We start from the raw sequence: 21,244 nt of genomic DNA on the forward strand, positions 1-21,244 counted from the left end.
ACTGGTAGGCTAAGCTAGCTGCTAGGATACTACCCTCTCAACATTTACCCTTTGTGCACACAGTCTGCAGAGGATCACCACTGTGTCCCTAAAGACAGTGGTTCAGAAAACGTCCTGGCTAAATGTCAGGAGATTGTTGGCACTTCAAACTCACGTGTCCTCCACGTGTCAAACAGAAGGGGGGTGAGTGGCAAACGGACCACTTTAGGACTGATGGTGTCCACTTAAAGCACTGGTAGGCTAAGCTAGCTGCTAGGATACTACCCTCTCAACATTTACCCTTTGTGCACACAGTCTGCAGAGGATCACCACTGTGTCCCTAAAGACAGTGGTTCAGAAAACGTCCTGGCTAAATGTCAGGAGATTGTTGGCACTTCAAACTCAGCCGTCAAATAACTGCACGAGGACAGCAGGAATACTTGCTAGTTCAACATATTCCACCTCCAAGATGATCACATGTGTGTAGTTTTGTGTTTAAGCTGTGTGTGTGTGTGTTTGTGTGTGTAAAAACATTTACATGTATTTATGTATACATATGTGTAAATACATTTACATGTATGTATGTATACATATGTGTAAATACATTTACATGTATGTATGTATACATATGTGGAAATACATTTACATGTATGTATGTATACATATGTGTAAATACATATGTGTAAATGTGAAGATGTACACCAGGCCTCACAGAGATAAGTAGGTCTGTTGCTCTTTCGCGTTCCTCGGTACTCGTTCTTGTCCTGATTCTCATCTCCTATGCCTGGAATCACTGCTGGAGTCGCTCAGTTGAGGCCTGTTTTCTCTCCACTCCTTTTGATCAGGCCTAATCCTCATTATTATTTACAAGCCGTCATTTCTCCCTGCAACCATCGCAGCGCAACAACCCGAATTTAAAAAAAAAACAGCGCCACAGCACGGACTTTGATCAATTATGGACTATTCGCTAATGGAGCGTTTCCCTTCAGCGCAGCCACACCACCCCTTTCCTGCTCGGCGTTGTGCTCGCCGCCGCCTCTCTGTTCAGTTCGTTGTGACATCTGTGTGTAAAAATGAGCTTTGAATAACACAACGGCTTGTATACTAGCAGAGCTGGCACAATGTATTGTGGTAATGGATGTGTTCACTCCACTGGGTCATGTTAGCATGTAGCATGGCAGTCTAGAGAATGGCCCCGGGGTACAAAGTAACAATTCACAACACCTGATCTGATCCTCATTATTCGGGAGAGGGAATGATGGATACCAACAGTGCAAACTATATATCTGTCATAATAAAATGTAATTACACTATAAAGAGTATACTTTACTATATAATATAAATACTCAGGTGAGAGAATGTAGCACATGTAGTAATTTTGTATTCAAACAATGAATACATAACACATTGAACCCTGTGTTATTTGTTTCATCTCCTGAGTGAAAGAAGAGGGGCTGACCGTAATCCCCCATTTGAGATGTGACCTGTCAAATAATAATGTGTTTTTCTTTAAGAACTAAGAGCCAAGAGGACTATTGTCCAAACAAGTTCCTACTACAATATCCTGCTACAAAAAAAACCTGAATCTAAAGAATGTTGTGCAATTTCAATCCAGACATGTCCTTAGACGTGCTAAAACTAAATCATTGCTGACTGCAATGCTACAAGTCCAGGGAAACCATACAATCTGGTCCGAAGTGTCATTCCATTTCTGCAGCAGAACTGTTTATTTTCAACATGAGGTAAAATTCCGTGTTCCGGCTGCACTTTCCCGGATCTCTGTTTAGATTTCCCTCTCCCTGTGCTTTTGCCTCTCCTGACTTATGAGCCTGATGCATCCTCGCTACTCTTCACAACTTGCATAACACCGAATTGCACACAAAGCTTTGTTATGCATTTCTAATGCCTTTCCATCTCTGCACTATGTGTGTGCGTGTACATCACTAATATTTGAAACAGCGAGGAGTGTGGTGTCTGAGGAAGCCGAGGCATGACACGAAGCACAATGTTGCTGATGCTCCGCTGCTACTGTGAAATCACTGTTTACTCATCTCCATCTCCTGAGTTCCATCATTTCTTCTTTTATGTTCCTTCACACACACACACACACACACACACATAGGAGCTCTTTTGTGATAGAGAGGCTTCAGCTTCAGCCTGCTGCTGACTACTTATTAAATGTAATTGACCACCACCGTTCATTTATTCACCCTGTTCATCAGATTATTGTAACAGAAACACTGCAAAGGAGTGTAAAGAAGTATTCATTACCTCAGTGTCAGGCTACAATGGCGGACCCAAATGCACGACTCAGGAAACAGGGATAAGGGTAATCGGTTTATTGCTCCCAGAATAATGCAGGCAACGGTACAGGCCCAACAGGCAGGTGGTCGTGGTCGTAGGTACAGGCAATAGGTCAAGGTACACAGGAAGACAAACCAAGGGAACGCTGGAAAGTGAGTCGACATGGAGCTACAACAATCTGGCAGGGAACCAGTGAACACGGGTGAATCTATATACACTGGGGAGGTGAAGACAACTAGACACACGTGAGTAACATCAGAGTGGGGACCGGCAATCAACGGTGAGGAGCAAATAAAGGCAAATAAAAACAAGTGAATAGAGACGAACAGTAGATGCAAAATAAGATGGGAAAACACAGACGGAAAACACAATAAGAGCGGAGGCAGATGTTACACTCAGTCCTACTGAGCTCAATCCTCTACAGTGCCTCAGCCTGGATGCGGCCTCACATGTATTAAAGAGATCCAAGAGAACCCTCGGTCTTCTATGGTGCTGTGCACGTCTGTCAATGTTACAGCATCGGATAGAAGACGCAAAAGCAGCCGTTTCAAATTGGCTTTGCAATGTCCTACAATTCCTCCCATTGCAAAGGCTCGCATATGTCTTCCAAGGAAATATGAAAGCCTTCTTCTCTGTTTGGAACCCTGTTATTCCTTCTATCTGAGACGAGTAGGCCGAAATTCTACTGAGAGATTTTGCAACCTGGGGATTCACAATATGTATTATGGTATGTTTGTTATGGAAGGCATGATGTGTGTAGGTACATATGATTGTGCTGCTCTCCCTGGAGTTGTTCTTTTATTGCATTTTCGGGCTTTTGCCTTTTTTTCTTTGGTATAGCTGGCTGTCTGACTTTTTGATTATATCTAGTTTTTGTTGAGTGCAACATCTACAGCCTAGGAACGTTATGGATGTGGCTTTGGATTTCTAGGGTCCTGAGAAGAGTTGAGTTTACAGTGTTCACTGAGTGTTTCTTTGTTGGTGAAGGGTCAAGGTGAAGGTCGATGATGTTTGTATTTTCTTCTTTATACTGTATATTCATCTTTTTTTAATGTTTGAGTCTGCCTTTGTATATGGCTGGCAGTTGTGTATCAGTTTTTTAGGGTGGCATGTAAACCTATTGTATGTAACAAGTGAAAAAAAAAAATTCCATCAAATATTTATAATGAAAAAAATATTATAATAAAATTAAATAAGTGATTACCTAATGGAAAACGGGCTTAAACACTTGACACAGACGTCAAGTTTTGTGACTTTTCATGGGCTCAAAGTTCAGAACACAACTGTTCTTTAGTGGGTTAGCAAGGTAACTACAATCAAAGTAGGTGACCTCTGGCATGTAAGGAAATCAGGTTTAAATTAATTATGGATATTATAAACAAGCAAACAACAATTAATGGCAAATGTATTAACCTTTTATTTGCAGAGCACAGATCGATTCAGTTGGATCGCAGGAATATAAATCAATTCATCGATTCAGTGAATTAATCGTTACACCCCTAGCAAATATCAATATATTGTTTATTCTGAGCACAAACTGTGTTGTATCACATCCAAATGTTGAACCACAACTATAGACATTTAACAATCGCCATGTTGCCATGTCTGTTGTTTTCTGGTTAACTTTCTTTCATCACGTCAGCTAATTTATAATGAGCAAAGGTTGTGCCTCCGTAGAAAGTGCAACATCTACAGCCTAGGAACGTTATGGATGTGGCTTTGGATTTCTAGGGTCCTGAGAAGAGTTGAGTTTACAGTGTTCACTGAGTGTTTCTTTGTTGGTGAAGGGTCAAGGTGAAGGTCGATGATGTTTGTATTTTCTTCTTTATACTGTATATTCATCTTTTTTTAATGTTTGAGTCTGCCTTTGTATATGGCTGGCAGTTGTGTATCAGTTTTTTAGGGTGGCATGTAAACCTATTGTATGTAACAAGTGAAAAAAAAAAATTCCATCAAATATTTATAATGAAAAAAATATTATAATAAAATTAAATAAGTGATTACCTAATGGAAAACGGGCTTAAACACTTGACACAGACGTCAAGTTTTGTGACTTTTCATGGGCTCAAAGTTCAGAACACAACTGTTCTTTAGTGGGTTAGCAAGGTAACTACAATCAAAGTAGGTGACCTCTGGCATGTAAGGAAATCAGGTTTAAATTAATTATGGATATTATAAACAAGCAAACAACAATTAATGGCAAATGTATTAACCTTTTATTTGCAGAGCACAGATCGATTCAGTTGGATCGCAGGAATATAAATCAATTCATCGATTCAGTGAATTAATCGTTACACCCCTAGCAAATATCAATATATTGTTTATTCTGAGCACAAACTGTGTTGTATCACATCCAAATGTTGAACCACAACTATAGACATTTAACAATCGCCATGTTGCCATGTCTGTTGTTTTCTGGTTAACTTTCTTTCATCACGTCAGCTAATTTATAATGAGCAAAGGTTGTGCCTCCGTAGAAAAAGGCCTCTCACACAGTCTGCTTGGTTCCGCATGTTGTCCCCCGCAGAGATCTCTGGGAATTCTGAGGACATCCCACTGGTGCGCTGGAGGCAGCAGTGGCTAGAGAACGGCACCTTGCTCTTCCACATCCACCACCAGGACGGCAGCCTGAGCCTCCCAGAGCCCACCGGGGACCCGGCCAACAACTCCAACAAAGAAGAGCTGCGCATCCTGCACATCTCTGTCATGGTAAGACCAAAAGCAAATAAAATAGAAAAAAAAAAATTTCAATTCGAATATCAATATATCTTCTTCTTTTAATGCCGAAATGTGTGTGTGTGTGTGTGTGTGTGTGTGTGTGTGTATATATATATATATATATATATATATATATATATATATATATATATATATATATATATATACACACACACATACACATATATACTGTGTGTGTTCCTTTATCTGTAACCTAAAACCAAAGTTTTAGGTTACAGATAAATCCTAACGATGTCACGCACAATGATTTAATTTATGAATCCTGCAGCATATCCCTTTGAAAACAAGGTCCCATACTGGACTGGTGATTTTAAAAGGATTGCAAAAGCTTTAAACCGACGCAAGAGCTGAGTACAAACGCGTCAGTTCTCTCGTCGTTAGCGTTACTGTAGCCTACACATACAGAGCACAACACTAATATTTATATATAATTTATATATTTTAATATAATAAGTTATTACAGCGTTACAGCATACTCCGACCATGTTCCTCTACAGGGTGGTTAGTAATTCCCGGAATGTCTCCCATCAAAAAATGGGAAACAAGACAAGTTCAGCCTAAGGCACGTACCGAAATATGCAGCAGGGGGAAAACTGATGCCCAACAGGGCCAAAACACAGACAAGTTTATTCACAAAACGTTTGCCTCACATGTCTCATAGCGGTCTCAGTTTCAACCGCCACTCTACTCTTAGAACGGACACGCCAAAGAATGTCAGAAATCAAATAAGTCTCTCTCTTTGTAACACACATTTCTAAAGTTGTTAGTTTCAGCCGCAGAATGCAGATTTTCCCAGGCATGCACCGAATCAAACCTTATCTGCCGGTTTGGGCGGAGGAGGAAATGAATCCTTGGATCTCGCAGCTCTCCCCTCTCTTGCCTGAGAAAATGTATATTTATTAGATCTTAGATATGCCACACCTACTCCCAGTGCCCTTTTTCTCCCCCAGTCCAATGACTTTACAACAGCGCTTTGATGGATGACTCGTGTTATTCAGACGTTGAAAGCATATTATAGCCACACATGCAAATGATTAGTCAGCTCGGCTAGACTTTTACCGGCAGCCAATGGGAGGCTGGGAGCCGGGCTGCCTCGTCCCCCCACATGCCTGGACTTCAACGTCGGTCACCTTGCCGCGTATCAAGATGACGTGCCGACCGCACATGAACAACATTCACAACGGCTTTTTCTGCAAAAACAACCTCATGCTTCCCACCTCTTTGATTCGCGCTCCTCTCTATCTGTGTTCACCTCGGGGTTGGTGTCTCTGCGCTCCCTGCTCCACACTTTTCTCAACCCGAGAATGGCGTTGCCATGGGTGGTGTCTTGCATGATGGTGTGGGCATAGAAGAATTAGCATGCAGATGAGAGCAGCCCTGTGACAACAGATGGAAGTGTGTTCCAGAGTGTCCCTCCCTGCTGGAGGCTTCCGACCTATAAATCCAAAGCTGTGTCATTTGTTCAACTCTGGATACAAAAACAAACAATAAAATGGGGGGGGAGGGTGGTATCGTGGGGGGGACACGGGAGGAAAGTTATTCAGGTTTAGTTCACCTTGTCTGGGTGCACTGTTAATATTGTGCCGATCATAATAATTGCTGTAACATCAGTATTTAATATGTATCCTATATGCCCATTATATGGTAGTGATTGTGGAGAGGGACATGCTGAGACCCAGAAATCTGGACTTGGTTCTCTTGCTCCTTGCTAAATCCCCGCAAGGCAGCCGGTCCGGACTCCGTTTCACCTCACTCCCTGAAGCATTGTGCTGACCAGCTGTCTCCGGTGTTCACTGACATCTTCAACACCTCCCTGGAGACATGCCACGTACCAGCCTGCTTCAAGGCCTCCACCATCATCCCTGTCCCCAAGAAGCCCAGGATCACAGGACTCAATGACTACAGGCCCGTCGCCCTGACCTCTGTAGTCATGAAGTCTTTTGAACGGCTAGTCCTGACCCACCTGAAGTCCCTCACCGACCCCCTCCTGGACCCCCTGCAGTTCGCCTACAGAGCCAACAGGTCTGTGGACGATGCTGTCAACATGGCCCTCCACTACATCCTCCAGCATCTGGACTCCCCAGGAACCTACGCCAGGATCCTGTTTGTGGACTTCAGCTCTGCTTTCAACACCATCATCCCGTCTCTGCTGCAGGACAAACTCTCCCAGCTGCACGTGCCCGACTCCACCTGCAAGTGGATCACAGACTTCCTGTCTGACAGGAAGCAGCACGTGAAGCTGGGGAAACACGTCTCAGCCTCTCGGACCATCAGCACCGGTTCCCCCCCAAGGCTGCGTTCTTTCCCCTCTGCTCTTCTCCCTGTACACCAACAGCTGCACCTCCAGCCACCAGTCCGTCAAGCTCCTGAAGTTTGCGGATGACACCACCCTCATTGGACTAATCTCTGGTGGGGACGAGTCCGCCTACAGGTGGGAGTCTGACCATCTGGTGTCGTGGTGCAGTCAGAACAACCTGGAGCTCAACGCTCTAAAGACAGTGGAGATGGTTGTGGATTTCCGGCGGAACAGAGCCCCACCCTCCCCCATCACCCTGTGTGACTCCCCCGTCACTATTGTGGATTCCTTCCGTTTCCTGGGCTCCATCATCACCCAGGACCTCAAGTGGGAGCTGAACATCAGCTCCATCACCAAGAAGGCTCAGCGGAGGTTGTTCTTCCTGAGGCAGCTTAAGAAATTCAACCTGCCAAAGACGATGATGGTCCACTTCTACACGGCCATCATGGAGTCCATCCTCTGCTCCTCCATCACCGTCTGGTACGCTGCAGCCATAGCCAAGGACAAGGGCAAGCTTCAGCGGGTCATCCGCTCTGCAGAGAGGGTGATCGGCTGCAATCTGCCGTCCCTGCAGGACTTGTTCGCTTCCAGGTCTCTGAAGCGAGCTAAAAAGATCGCGGCCGACCCCTCCCACCCCGGACAAAAACTGTTTGTGCCCCTTCCATCTGGGAGGAGGCTGAGGTCCATCAGGACTAAGACCTCCCGCCACACGAACAGTTTCTTCCCGTCGCCAGTCGGGCTCATCAACAGAGCCCGGTCCCCCACTGCCTGACTATAACACTCCACCGGTCACTCCCCCTCATACTGCACATGCCACTTTAACTGCAATTCATCTCTTTGTCACTTGTCACTTTGTCTCTTGTCTGTTACTTGTTCGTTAGTGCACTTTATGCTTAATATTTTTCTTTTTAACTTTTTAATATTTAAATTTTTTTAACTTTATTCCCTTGTTTTATACTAACCCATAGCCTTAGCCTTATTCTACTAACCCATTGCATTAGCATTTCATTCCACTTTATTTTATTACTTGTGCACTGTTGTCTTGTCTGTCTACTGTCGCGCACTAACCGCCAAGACAAATTCCTTGTATGTTTGACATATTTTGGCTAATAAATGTTTCCTCCTCCTCCACCTCCTGCTAGAGTCGGTGCTCGAGGTGTTTCTGGTGAACCGGTATGGTTTCATCTGGATTAGCATGACACAGATGCGGTTGCAGTGATATAAACAATCATGTGATATAAAGCAAGTAGTGCAACAGTATGGAAATCTTTTTATGCTAATGATCTGGTTTACTGGTATAGAAGGCATTCATTTATAATTATTATAATTAATTAATTAATATAATAATAATTAATTAATTAATAATTAATATAATTAATTATAATTAAGTATACATATAAGGCGTTTCCGGTGGGGGTTGGCCTTCGCCAGGGCTGCGCCTTGTCACCAATCTTGTTTGTGGTCTTCATGGACAGGATATCGAGGCGTAGTCGGGGGGAGGAGGGTCTACAGTTCGGGGGGCTGCGGATCTCATCGCTGCTTTTTGCAGATGATGTGGTCCTGATGGCATCTTCCGTCTGTGACCTCCAACTCTCACTGGAGCGTTTCGCAGTCGAGTGTGAAGCGGTCGGGATGAGGATTAGCACCTCTAAATCTGAGGCCATGGTTCTCAGCAGGAAACCGATGGATTGCCTACTCCAGGTAGGGAATGTGTCCTTACCCCAAGTGAAGGAGTTCAAGTACCTCGGGGTCTTGTTCACGAGTGAGGGGAAGATGGAGTGTGAGTTTGGCCGGAGAATCGGAGCAGCGGGGGCGGTATTGCACTCGCTTTACCGCACCGTTGTGACGAAAAGAGAGCTGAGCCGGAAGGCAAAGCTCTCGATCTACCGGTCAATCTTCGTTCCTACCCTCACCTATGGTCATGAAGGATGGGTCATGACCGAAAGAACTAGGTCACGGGTACAAGCGGCCGAAATGGGTTTCCTCAGGAGAGTGGCTGGCGTCTCCCTTAGGGATAGGGTGAGAAGCTCAGCCATTCGCGAGGAGCTCGGAGTAGAGCCGCTGCTCCTTTGCGTCGAAAGGAGCCAGTTGAGGTGGTTTGGGCATCTGGTGAGGATGCCCCCTGGGCGCCTCCCTAGGGAGGTGTTTCAGGCACGGCCAGCTGGGAAGAGGCCCCGGGGAAGACCCAGGACTAGGTGGAGAGATTATATCTCTGCACTGGCCTGGGAACGCCTTGGGATCCCCCAGTCAGAGCTGGTAGATGTGGCCCGGGAAAGGGAAGTTTGGGGTCCCCTGCTGGAGCTGTTGCCCCCGCGACCCGACCCCGGATAAGCGGTTGAAGATGGATGGATGGATAATTAAGTATCGTATTACACATACAAGAAATGTTCAGATAGACATAGATCAGATCAGAAAACCAGTTGAAATATCTTAACACCAACTTTAAATGGCAACACCGTATGCAGTGCAAACTTCTAAATTCAGCAACCCAAAGGTAGCTAGTCATCCGAGCCTTCAAATAAAACCTGGATTTGAAATGGTCTGTACAGCACAGCTGAGAGCCAGAACGTTAAATCTGCTGCGGTTCATCGCCTGGCCACCGTTCCCACCACGAGACTGCTTATGCCTAATGGATGAGTTGGGAATCCAACCTGTTCTAGTCTCAAAGACAAGCCAGACTTCTCATGGGCCTAATCCTGTAGGTGAATCGTGTTCAACGAGCTGCATCAGAGTCGTGGGTCCGAGGCCAGGAAAGGATCTAGTCCTGCAGCCAGGTCATAACCTCCGCTGAGGACTACAATTAGTGTTAGATGGTCCTTTTTAGGTGCTGCATTGAAGCCAGTTTAAACCGAGAAGAGTCATTTTCAACAGTTGTACTCTATTAGAAGTGCACTGTTCAGAGGTTTGGAGTTTTCCCTCAAGTCGGGTTCAAAGTTTCCCCTTTAGCGTGGAGGTCCAACAAGGTGACCACACTGTCCTCCACCGGCCACGACAGCTCATCCATAATAGATTACTGACCTTGTGTATGTTTTCCACCAACTTCAGGTGAGACACTGGCTGTTCAAACACACATGCTTGGCTTCATTTACAACAAGGTAAAAAAAAAAGAACTCAGGCCACCGGGCCAAGTCATTGAAAAGCCCCGTACTCTTGGAACAGCATCAAGTGTTGCACGAGGCTCCCTCAGCTCATCCGCAGAGACTTTAAAGCTCCAGTGCATCATCGTGTTGCACAAATCTCCCCCTTTTCATTTTCAAAATTGTAATCAGCTGTTGTTATTTTGCCATGGGGGCCTCAACGGATCAATCCAATCATCCCTTCCAGTATGGAAGCATCTGAATAAAGCCTGGAAGCCAAGTCAATTACATCACATTAATGACTAGGGGTTTCAAGCTCAGGGGTTGTGATTTGTTTCTTTAATGGATCTCTTTAAGCTCCACTTTTTTCCCCTCAGATGCCATAAAGCAAGTTTATTAATTTCTTCAAGCACCAAAACACTGATTTCAATTGAAAAAGAACAGATTGAGTGATAAGAATGAAACAAAAAGATATATCTTGAACTGTAAAGGCACCGCTATAAGACACAGATTTGGGGGGCTTTAGCTGTGTGCACTAGAGGCTCTAGAGGTTCAAGTCTGCTGTGGGTGAGCACTGTGAAGCAAAGCGTCTACCAGGACCCACTGGTCCCACAAGGCAACGAGCAGTTGAGTCCGCCAGAGCTGCACGCTCTCTGATAATAATGTCAGCAAGTACTGCCAGGCCGCTGCTTTTTGTTTCATCCGCTTTGTGCCCCCTGGCATTGGAACCTCAGCAGACGTGGTGAGGTAATAAATTGCAGACACTCATATTTCATAGCATCTCTTAAACAAACAAAAAAAAAAAAAAAAATGCTCTGTATATAGGCGGCATAATATACTTATGTGATATGGCTTATGCTTATAGCAATGCTTAGTTAAGAGTAGTTACAACACATTTTAATATGATTTAGGTATCAATGCTGTGTTAATATTGTCTCAGCAAAAGTAAGTAAGTTTTGAAGATCTTGTTATGATCTTTTAAGAACTATACAAATGTATATACGCCCACTGCCAGGATAAAAACGGAAAACTGTATTGTAGGACAACAAAATCCTTCAAGAAATTCAAAATGTTCTTTCCATTCTATTTACCAATAGATTTTTGCCATAACCAAGCAAATTTGATTAAATTGTGTCTAAATATTGAAACTAAACTCTGAAATGTGTTTTTGGACTTTGCTTTCAGTTTCAGATATCTTTTTTTTAACGTCCTGCGTTAAAAACATGTCGATTAGGTCCCAGAAAAATATGAGCATTATTGACAAGCCATTGCATTTAAACGCAGCCGTCACAGCTGCATTCTGTTTGTGCAGTTCACACGTCACGCTGAGGGTCATTTTCCAGTGAGCTTTAAAAAAATGCTGACCCTTTATTGTGAGCCAGAGCCACAGGGAGTCACACACACACATAAAGTGATACAAAGCACTAGTTAACGGGGGAGAGGGGACGCAGCTTGGCTCGTAGGATATTCACATTCATGTGCTGACCCTCCTAAAACCCGCGTTGATGGTATTGATTGTGTAAACCTTCAATCAATGCGGCCTTGACCACTTGTAAAGCAGCGGCCCCCGCCTGATCCTCCACAACTGATCTTGTAGCATCTCAACATGGTGTGTCTTTTGAAAAGGCTGCTCAGCGATCCATAGCTTCCCTTTGGGACACTTTTCTTATGCAGACCTCAGAGAGCCGTGGCTTGAAACAGGGACCAAGCTGCACAATAAATGACATGCATAGGTTTTGTAAACATTGCTAGGTTGAATTTTCATCTGTTTGGTAACAACGGGGGAAAAATGATGTCACCGATCCTGTTTGATTCATAAGTTACGGATATGTTTGTCTCAAGCTTCTTAGTTTAGGATGGAATGAAACACAAAGACATCGTAGCTTGACTGTGAGATGGGAAGTTGTGAGGTCACTCACATGGCCTCTCGTCGTGTCGTCTTTATAATTATGCCTTTTTGAGGTCTATTGTTTACAGTTTTACAAGAAACAGTTTCTCAATGTGCACAATCCTGGGTAGTTTATTAGGTAATTAGGACCTATTTAACTCTCTCACATTGTCTCTAAGCAGCTCATAATATATAATCAACATGAATACAATTACCTTTTAGATAAAAGCAAATCTTTTTACAAAAATACATGCAATACTTTACTCCCTAATTATTTGATCATGTTTGATATGTTTGCATTTGAGGTCAAGGAACAAGGCTCAAATTTACAATCAATGATGGTTTACACTGATTTCAGGACAGTTAGAATAACTGTAATCAGCTCCACCAGGGAACCCTAAGGTTCCCTTTACTGGTGGGGAAATGGTATCAGTTTCTATAAAATCTTTAATGTTAAAAGATGTAAACCTAGAGGAAACCCTGAGACAACATATTTCATAATAAACAAGACCTACACTGAAGCTGAAATGTATATGTGCTACTTCCTAGTTTATTGTCCCTTGCACTGGCTTTATAGTGCTGCAAAAACAAAACCTTTTTTGGCCTCAATTTAACGACTTTTACAGACAACCCTTACTGATAGAATGGACAGGAAAAAATGACAGAAATCCCAACTTTTTCCATATGTAGCTGCTGGAGTAACTTCATGAATATATTTTCATTGGCTTCGTGGCCACTCGGCCACAAAGTCTGCCTCAAGTATTTTTCCAGTACAGCTTTTTTAGGTCTTTGTGACCCAACCTGCAAGCCAAATGTTTTACGTTATCTGTTAATGGTGTAAAAGAAATGCAAGACATTCTGTTCCTTGGGTTGTTTTTTTCTGAACCCGGGGGCTCAACAGCCGTTACACCAGCAGCTATTTCGTAAGGATTTATGTACGATACCTCAGCTGTTATTACCGTTGCATTCTATTCTATTTCTAATTTTTGGAGCATTTTGTAGAAACCATGAAATTGCCACTTCTCCTTCACTGCAACCCAATGAATTAGTCACACCTGAGAGAGTCCAGAAATTAGTTTGGGATTTGTGTAGATGTTACTTTAAATAAAATTTAATCGGATTAACATTTTGCCAGTGAGCTTCAGAATATTTACTATTAATACATAAATAAAGTACATAAAGTACATAAATTAATATGTACCTCTGTATCTTACATACATATGAAAGACTTTATTATTTAATCTTTAACACTGTGCACAGCATACCACTGTTACAGCTGGCACCATTATTTATTTCCTGGACCAACCTTTTTAGAAGACATGCTGCCACGCCGTTCTATTTGTGGACACAATTTTGCAGGTTAACAGGGATATTCTGTTAATTGGTTTATTCATTACACCTGAGGTGTCACTTCATCAGTGACTTTCAAGACCTCAATGGCAGCATGGCCGATAGCCAGCTCACTCTATGATGCAGATGTTGCCATTTCCTTTTGAAGAAGAAAGCAATATGAGGCAGCAATATGCACTACATGGTAAAAACAAAGGTATTTACTAGTATGTGTCAAAGCATGTCACATAATATGGACTGTAGTCTTGTACCTTCAGGTTACCAGTGACGATCCCTAAGCTAAGTTCCCCGGTCCTGTGTAAGGCAGTGGGGGTTAGCCCCAAAGTTAGCAACAACAATGGCTGCTCTGGCGGTTGGACTTAAGATGGCCTTATCTTTAAGGTGGAATCCTCCATTACAAGACATCCTTTGAACTATTCCCTTTTTTGTTTCAATATTTATTTTAATTAATAACATTGTCAATCAATTCCTTTTTTAACTTAGAAAAGCAAAAATACATTTTGACTAATTAAATGTGAGCAACAAAAATATTGGTAGTATTGTGAGGGCATTGTTAAGTACTTGTATTGGAGAGTACTTGACTATCTGAAGTGGTATTGGTGAATTCCTAATGGTAACTAACTAAAAAAAATTCTTCTGGAAAGATACATTTAAAGGTCTCTGTAGATCTCCCCAAATCTGTGAGTTACAGATAAGAAAACTGACGGCAGACATTACCTTTCCTCAAGTACGTGTTAATGTCCCTGCCAAAGTAGAGGCTTGTTCCAGCTTCCAGGAATATGACTGACCATAGACCAGACAGGGGGAAGAAAAGGCTATTTCACCTGGGCCGTTTCATTCTTTATATGCAATAATGTAGTAGGATTTCTTTAAAAAAGTCAAAGTATTGTGGCTTTAAGATGTTTCACTAAGAAATACTCTAAATTACACGAGTGATTTCATTTAATTCTAAGATAATACATGTTTACATGACAAATGTGGTTTTTACATGAATGCATTTCCACAACACACGCGCGCACACACACACACTTGAAATCAGGCCTTCATGGTATATAAGATCTTATGAAATGCACTAAATTGAATAAATGATTTAAACCATTTATGCCATTAATACTCATTCCCAGTCATATGACGTGTGTGAAATGGAGGTTTTGACTTTCACGTCTGTTCAAGGTCAAGCTCCGCTCTGGAGCATAAGGCCTGCTGCTTTGTTTCATTTCATTGCCATATTAATAATGATACTTATGGGACATTAACCCTTTCTTCCGGAGTTTGAGTGATTCTAAAGTTGCGGGAGGACTTTCATATGAAAAATGTCCGTTTTCCATCATGGAAACCGTTCACTGGCCCCTCGGCTCCACAATGAAGTTTATTGGGTTCAAAGCAGGAAACTTCCTTTTGCTATCTCGTAGCTGTCAGACAATCTCGATCTTTCCGCCCTCTTGCGTCTTCATGCCTCGCATCCACAGACTGTGACAGATTGATAGCTTGGCTCTAATACCGGGCCGGTCTCTGTCAGACTGAGAAAGGCCATGTCATCTCTCTTGCATTCAGGACTAACATGACAGGAGTGTAAGTCATAAGGAGCACCCGCGCCATTACAGCATCATCCTCATCCGTTAGTAAGTGGATTACGGGGCTGGCGCTCCGGCATGCTCCGATGTGTGGTTTGGCTTTATTGGCTCCAGAGGAGGACACAGCCCACTTAGTCCTGCCTTTGATTCCATGTAATGCCTGACGTTAAACAGCTTTTTTCCATTTGGTCTTTATTAGCCCCAGCTACGCATGGGCGCTAATGCAGCTAGATGGGTTTTAATTACATTTGTTACTGAGGTAGATTTGATTGAGGACCATTTGAAGTACTTGACATTTGACTTGTTCTATTTTCCTCTGTGATGAATGAAACTATGGCAAGACATGACATATAAAGTTTAATAGTTACCGATGCTCAATGTTATTTTAGATATTTAGATAGAGCAACACCAACTAAACTTGATCATTTCTAGCAATACACATTAATGTTAGAAGGTTGTATGAACTTAACACATAAATGTGTCATAACTGACCTTTGCTAAGCCGAGCTGTCAGTTACCACAGTTACGTATTACCTGCTAATACTAGCTCCACATGTTTTTACAAAATCCAGAAAAAGAATGCATGGGAGTGGTTGGACCCTGGCAGTGCTGGCCGTTGCTACACTAGGATTGGCTCATCTGCTTTTGATGGGCGTAGCTTTGCGTATGTCAATTGGCAACAGCCAATTAAAAGTAAAATGGAATTCTTGCACTTTGTAGAAAACCCATCTTCAGATAGCAACCAAAGACTGGTAACTAACTGGTTTTAGCTTCATGGGTCAAGGACACCCCCCCCTCCCATCCTTGGGCCTTAACAGATAATTGCTCTGGCACCCCTCACTCGCTTTGCCCTCTGCTGTCTACAGCGGATGCTTTTCAGAACCTTTCACAGTCGACACTGGTGACACAGGGTTTCACACATGTCACCTGTGTCAATCCCCCTTCACACTCCCACTCAAAGGGGAGTTACATTATGATTATTGGGGGGGTTTGGTGGACGGGTGTTAATACTTATACTGTGTTTCCCCTCTGCCAGATGTCTATATATTAGTTCATTGGAATTTGGGGAATATTAATAATTTATTTTTAGATTTCTGTTCATTGTGCAGGAACTAAAGATATGAAACATATATTGAAAAGCACATGCTAAATTGACGCTCCTTGTTTGTCTCGACTTATTGACGCCATGATTGCAGCAGGTACAACATCAAAGAGCTGCATGAGGCACGAGAGCATCGTTTATCTTCTGTGTGGCAGAATTTATTAATTGTATATTTAGTTAAAAGCTGGTTTACAACTTTTTTGGGGGGCGGCACGCTCTGTTTCCGCTGGTGGGGGCGTGTGTATGTGCACATACGCTGTGTATGCACTTCAATAACTGAGGGGAAACGCTGACTTAAGCGAATATGGCTAGCTGGCTACTGTAGCTACACAAACGGTAGGCTACTGTCAGCTTTTGCAAGGATGTAGTCATCAGAGTAGTGTAAATAAACGGCTAAGGCACCGAAAGCAAGCACCGAAATCTGTGTAGCGTTTCGGTCCAGTAGGTACTGGTCGTATAGGGTGCCAATATGGCACGGTTCTCGGTATCCAGCCCTAGCTGTAATACTAATTCAATATTATCCTGCGGGCCTTGAGTTAAACATATGTGTTGTAGACATCACACTGTGAATGTTGAAAACATGATCGTGTCGTTAGCTGTTCTATTTCGTGTACAGTCATTGTTTTATTCAAAGGACCTGAAACTGTAATTAACCCGAACAAAATGACTGTTCTCCTTTTGGATGATGTGCATACAGGTGCAGTGCACAAGTCACTCATGTCACGCTGTCATTTGCTAATGTCCTTGTTTATGCAGATTAAGCAAACACTGTATGCAAATGATGCTGTCTCGGAGTTCCCAAAATGCGTGAAAAGGTGTTTTAAATGTAAAGGACTAATTCAATTTCATTTTCATTTCATCGTTTTTGCTTATCTCTCCAGAACTGTGCTTGTCTCACTGACCTGACACACAGTTCCTGTGTGTCAGGTCAGTGAGACCTGTGTGAATATTCCTTCCTCTCCTTTTTATTTCTTTATTTTGAAATCTTTGTTCACTTAACTTCTTGTTCCTGGACGGTGCTTCTGGCCAAACTATTGCTAGGGATCAATTTGTGACATATTACAGTGTTCAGCCCTGCACCTCTCAAGTAGATTAAAAAAATCAAAAGAGAAAGGACGTGCAGCGCAGACAGGACAGACGGGAACATCTGTACACACCGGGCTGGACGGAGCACCCACACAAATCTTTTTTTCCTAATTTCAATCGGGGATGTCATTTATCTGACTGAGGGACATAAAAAAAAAGAAAATCCTTTTTGGGATGTCATCTTGACATTTTCATAACTAATTTTTCACATTTTTCAAAATGCACCACGTATCTGATTTGGAGTCTTTTGATAGAATTTGATTTCTTTCTTTTGAATGGGTAGAATGAAGTTGCCCGTAGAAGCTGCGATCATTTCCTTTTCTCCATGGCAAAGATATGCTGTTGTATGCACAGTGACAGCCGCTGTCTCTCCCCGGCGTTTCTGCAGGGTGTGTGCGTTTGACTCGCCCTGACTCTGATCCGCGCCCCGCTTCTCGCCGGCGTTTCTCTGACACTGTCCTCGCCATAATCCGCTCCCTCTTTGACTCCTGCTGTCTCATTCTGTCTCACACTCTGTGCCTCCCTCGGTCCAACTTGTCCTCAGGGCTCAGGCTCAACGGCCTTCATTTGTCCCATCGTATGCCCCCCGATCCCTCCCTCCCCCAACACCCGCTGGTGTGGATGCTGCCACATCGCTCCGTCCCCGAAAACTGGCTCATAAGTCCTTAAAGTCCAAGGGAAGATGAGCAAAGCAAAGGGTGGATTTTTGATCCTACTAGCGCCTCCACAGATTGCACGTGAGCTACGAGCACCCACAAAGGCATTTACGCATAACGTTCTGTTACTGTGTCCAAGAGGATTATGGGAGAACAAATGATTCTGTTCATGGACTAATAAATTATCTTCTATAAGTATTGCATGCATTATGAAGACATATCCCCTAAAGGATTTGATCCGGCTGCAAAGTATTCATTCAAATGTTTTCCTCAAAACGTCTGACAACCTCGAGATAATTAAGTCAATGGAAGCACTATCTTGAAAAAAAAACTTGATGATCCACCATCATAGCCTGCAATTTCTAAACTTCAGTTTTTGTGTTAAACTGTTTTTCCCTGTGCCCATTGACTGTGCTAAGCTGGTTGGCTGCTTAGCCATATATAAACTGCTTTATCACATTTGGCGACACTTATTTGTGCCCCATATTCTTAAAGCCGTAATAGAAATATGTCAATTTTTATTAAAGTATAAACAAATATTTTTTTCAATGCCGAATTGTCTTTCCTGACTTACTGTCACTCTGTAAATTCTGTAAAAAAAAAAAGTTGTGAAACTGTTCCTTTTGAAGATAATATGGGAGCCATATTTTAACAGCCGGGCACTGACCTCTGTACTTCCAGTGAGGAAGCCGCTATAGCTGCCAACATTCTCTCACATCCCACAGGGAATTCAGCAAAGTTCTTCTTTGTCTCAAGGTGAAGCAGCGGCACAAAAGCATGAGAGCTGCTGTCATTTAAAAGAATTTTAGGTGTTACTCACTAAATTGCATCTGCAGGCTTTTTTTTTACAAATTGTGCTGTTGCCATCTCTGCTTTGACTTTGATCCGTATTCAACTTGGCAAGATTCTCTCAATCTGTTGTCCCCTTTGACTGTTCTTCTGTTTTTTTCCCCCCTCTTCTCCCTTTTTTTCCCTCTCTGTCTCTTCTCCAAATGTCACCCTCCTCCCCTCAGGGCGGGATGATCGCTCTTCTGCTGTCCATCCTATGCCTGGTCCTGATTCTATACACCCGCAGGCGCTGGTGTAAGCGCCGCCGCATCCCCCAGCCCCAGAAGAGCGCAAGCGCTGAGGCCGCTAACGAGATTCACTACATCCCCTCGGTGTTGATGGGAGGCCAGGCCCGGGAGAGCTTGAGGAACTCTCGGGGTCAGGGGCCAAACTCCAGCGGCACCCTCAGCATCCGGGAGACACCGATATTGGACGGGTACAAGTAGGATATGGTGGACGGTCGGATAGATGTATTAGCGTTGGGGTGGGGGGGGATGTATCTTGAAACGGCTAAATTCTAAATACTTTTATAATTCTACATTCTACATTTTGTTTGAAATTCCCTGCTTGGAAAGCAGCTGAAATGATAAAAGCTGGATGATGATGATGATGAAAGCTTACCTTATCAGTTCTGTCACACCTTCACATTTTGACAGCTTCTTCAAGCATCAAGTCTCCTGTAATATTTACCCTGATTCTGATCAGTCAAGGTAATGTTACCCTAATTGATTTATTTTTTACCTCATCCCCAGATACGAGTATGACATAACAGACCTGCGCCACCACCTGCAGCGGGAGTGTATGAATGGTGGGGAGGAGTTTGCCAGCCAAGTCACCCGTACCCTGGACTCTCTGCAGGGCTGTAACGACAAGAATAGTATGGACCTTACACCGGGTATGTCGACAGGACAATAAAAGGGAAAAAAACTGAACAAAAAGCCTTAAAGCTGCACCCGTCAATACATTTTAACGCTAACATTGACTTGATTAATGTGACACACAATCAAAGAAGCAGCAGTCTCACACAAATGTTTATAGGGTAAAAACCCACACTAAAAATCCCACTGTTAATAAACTTACCAAAAATTAGACAACTGTATAAAACTAGAGAGCAACGTGGATAAAGTTCTAGCTCGCAATGAAGTCTGAATTACAGATATACTGTATCCCTCAGATATAGAGTTCTACTAGATCTACCACATTATACTAGAGTAAACTAATTGTATAGTTAAGTTGAGACAGCCTGATCTCCAAAACCTGTTCATAAAAATGTATACGAAAATCTTGAACATACAAATTCGTAGTGATACATACGAAATAAATACAGACTGCAACTGATGACGTCACCCTATTCAAAGTGAATGGGGACCTGCACCTCGTGAAGTCTTAACGATGTAAAATAAACGTGTTATGAATGCATTTTTAACGAGAAATCAATGTTAAATTGTAAGAATAGAATACTAACCCTAACCCCCTCAAAAAATCCAACATGGCGGAGAGACGTTCACTCAAGAATCCAACATGGTCCGCCATGTTGTTCACTCAAGGGGCGTGGATAACCACCGCCAGTTCGTATGTTTTGGAGATCACGTTGGTTGAGAGTACAATATATATATATATATAATATAGCAGAGCACTTAGATGGTGGTGACCAAAACCTGTGAAAAAGAAACAGCAGGCACTTTGACTTACATAATGTTATGAGGTCTACTCAACTTATTTTCATCATATTGCCAGAAACACTGAACTAAATAAATGCTAAGACTGCTCATGCGTTTAGGCATGAAGGTGCTTCAATGCTAAAGCTAAAGATGGTTTTATTATTTTGTGCCAGACATGGCATTCTAACTTTAGAAAGTGGATGCATGTGTATTATTTGCTTGCTGACATTGTCTAAAGGAGCAGTGTGCAGGATTTAGTGCATATGTGTACAATCCTGTGACACTATCTCAATGGGTAGAGCATTCTCTTCTTGGTGTCCACTACATTGCACTGCCAAACACTGTTTCTAGAGACATCTGTTCACATATCGGGGTCGTCGTGGCGCAGGGGTTAGAGAAGGTGTGCTGGGAAGCACAAGGTTGGTGCCCCAGTCCAGGCTGCCCCATGTTCCATGCCGAAGTGTCCCTGAGCAAGACACCTAACCCCTAATTGCTCCCCAGGCAAAAATGTGAAAAAGCCATGGGTTTAAAGTGTAATGTAAGTCGCTTTGGATGAAAGCGTCTGCTAAATGACCTGTATTGTAATGTAATGTAATATTGCTACCTCCCTTGAATACGCTTGATGGATTCAAAGGTGAGGGGTTTTCAGCGGGCTTTAGTCTGCCACCTCACCACCAGTTGGCACTCAATCCTACACGCTAGTG

At 43.0% G+C, this 21,244-nt stretch overlaps 1 protein-coding gene across 5 annotated transcripts in view; it reads left to right on the forward strand.

Annotated features, from left to right (window-relative positions):
• Positions 1 to 21,244, forward strand: part of astn1 (astrotactin 1) — a 306,692-nt gene that overhangs the window by 54,497 nt on the left and 230,951 nt on the right. For 3 of the 5 annotated variants that reach the window (XM_040170929.2, XM_040170930.2, XM_078098869.1), the window contains exons 2-4: positions 4,811 to 4,992; positions 19,065 to 19,321; positions 19,632 to 19,774. In XM_040170929.2, coding sequence (XP_040026863.2) covers positions 4,811 to 4,992; positions 19,065 to 19,321; positions 19,632 to 19,774 — 582 coding nt within the window. The remainder of the gene's footprint in view (positions 1 to 4,810; positions 4,993 to 19,064; positions 19,322 to 19,631; positions 19,775 to 21,244) is intronic. The other 2 variants (XM_040170931.2, XM_040170935.2) reach the window with 1 other exon arrangement.

This window comes from Gasterosteus aculeatus, chromosome 3 (genome assembly GCF_964276395.1).
Source record: "Gasterosteus aculeatus chromosome 3, fGasAcu3.hap1.1, whole genome shotgun sequence".
Classification (NCBI taxonomy): domain Eukaryota; kingdom Metazoa; phylum Chordata; class Actinopteri; order Perciformes; family Gasterosteidae; genus Gasterosteus; species Gasterosteus aculeatus.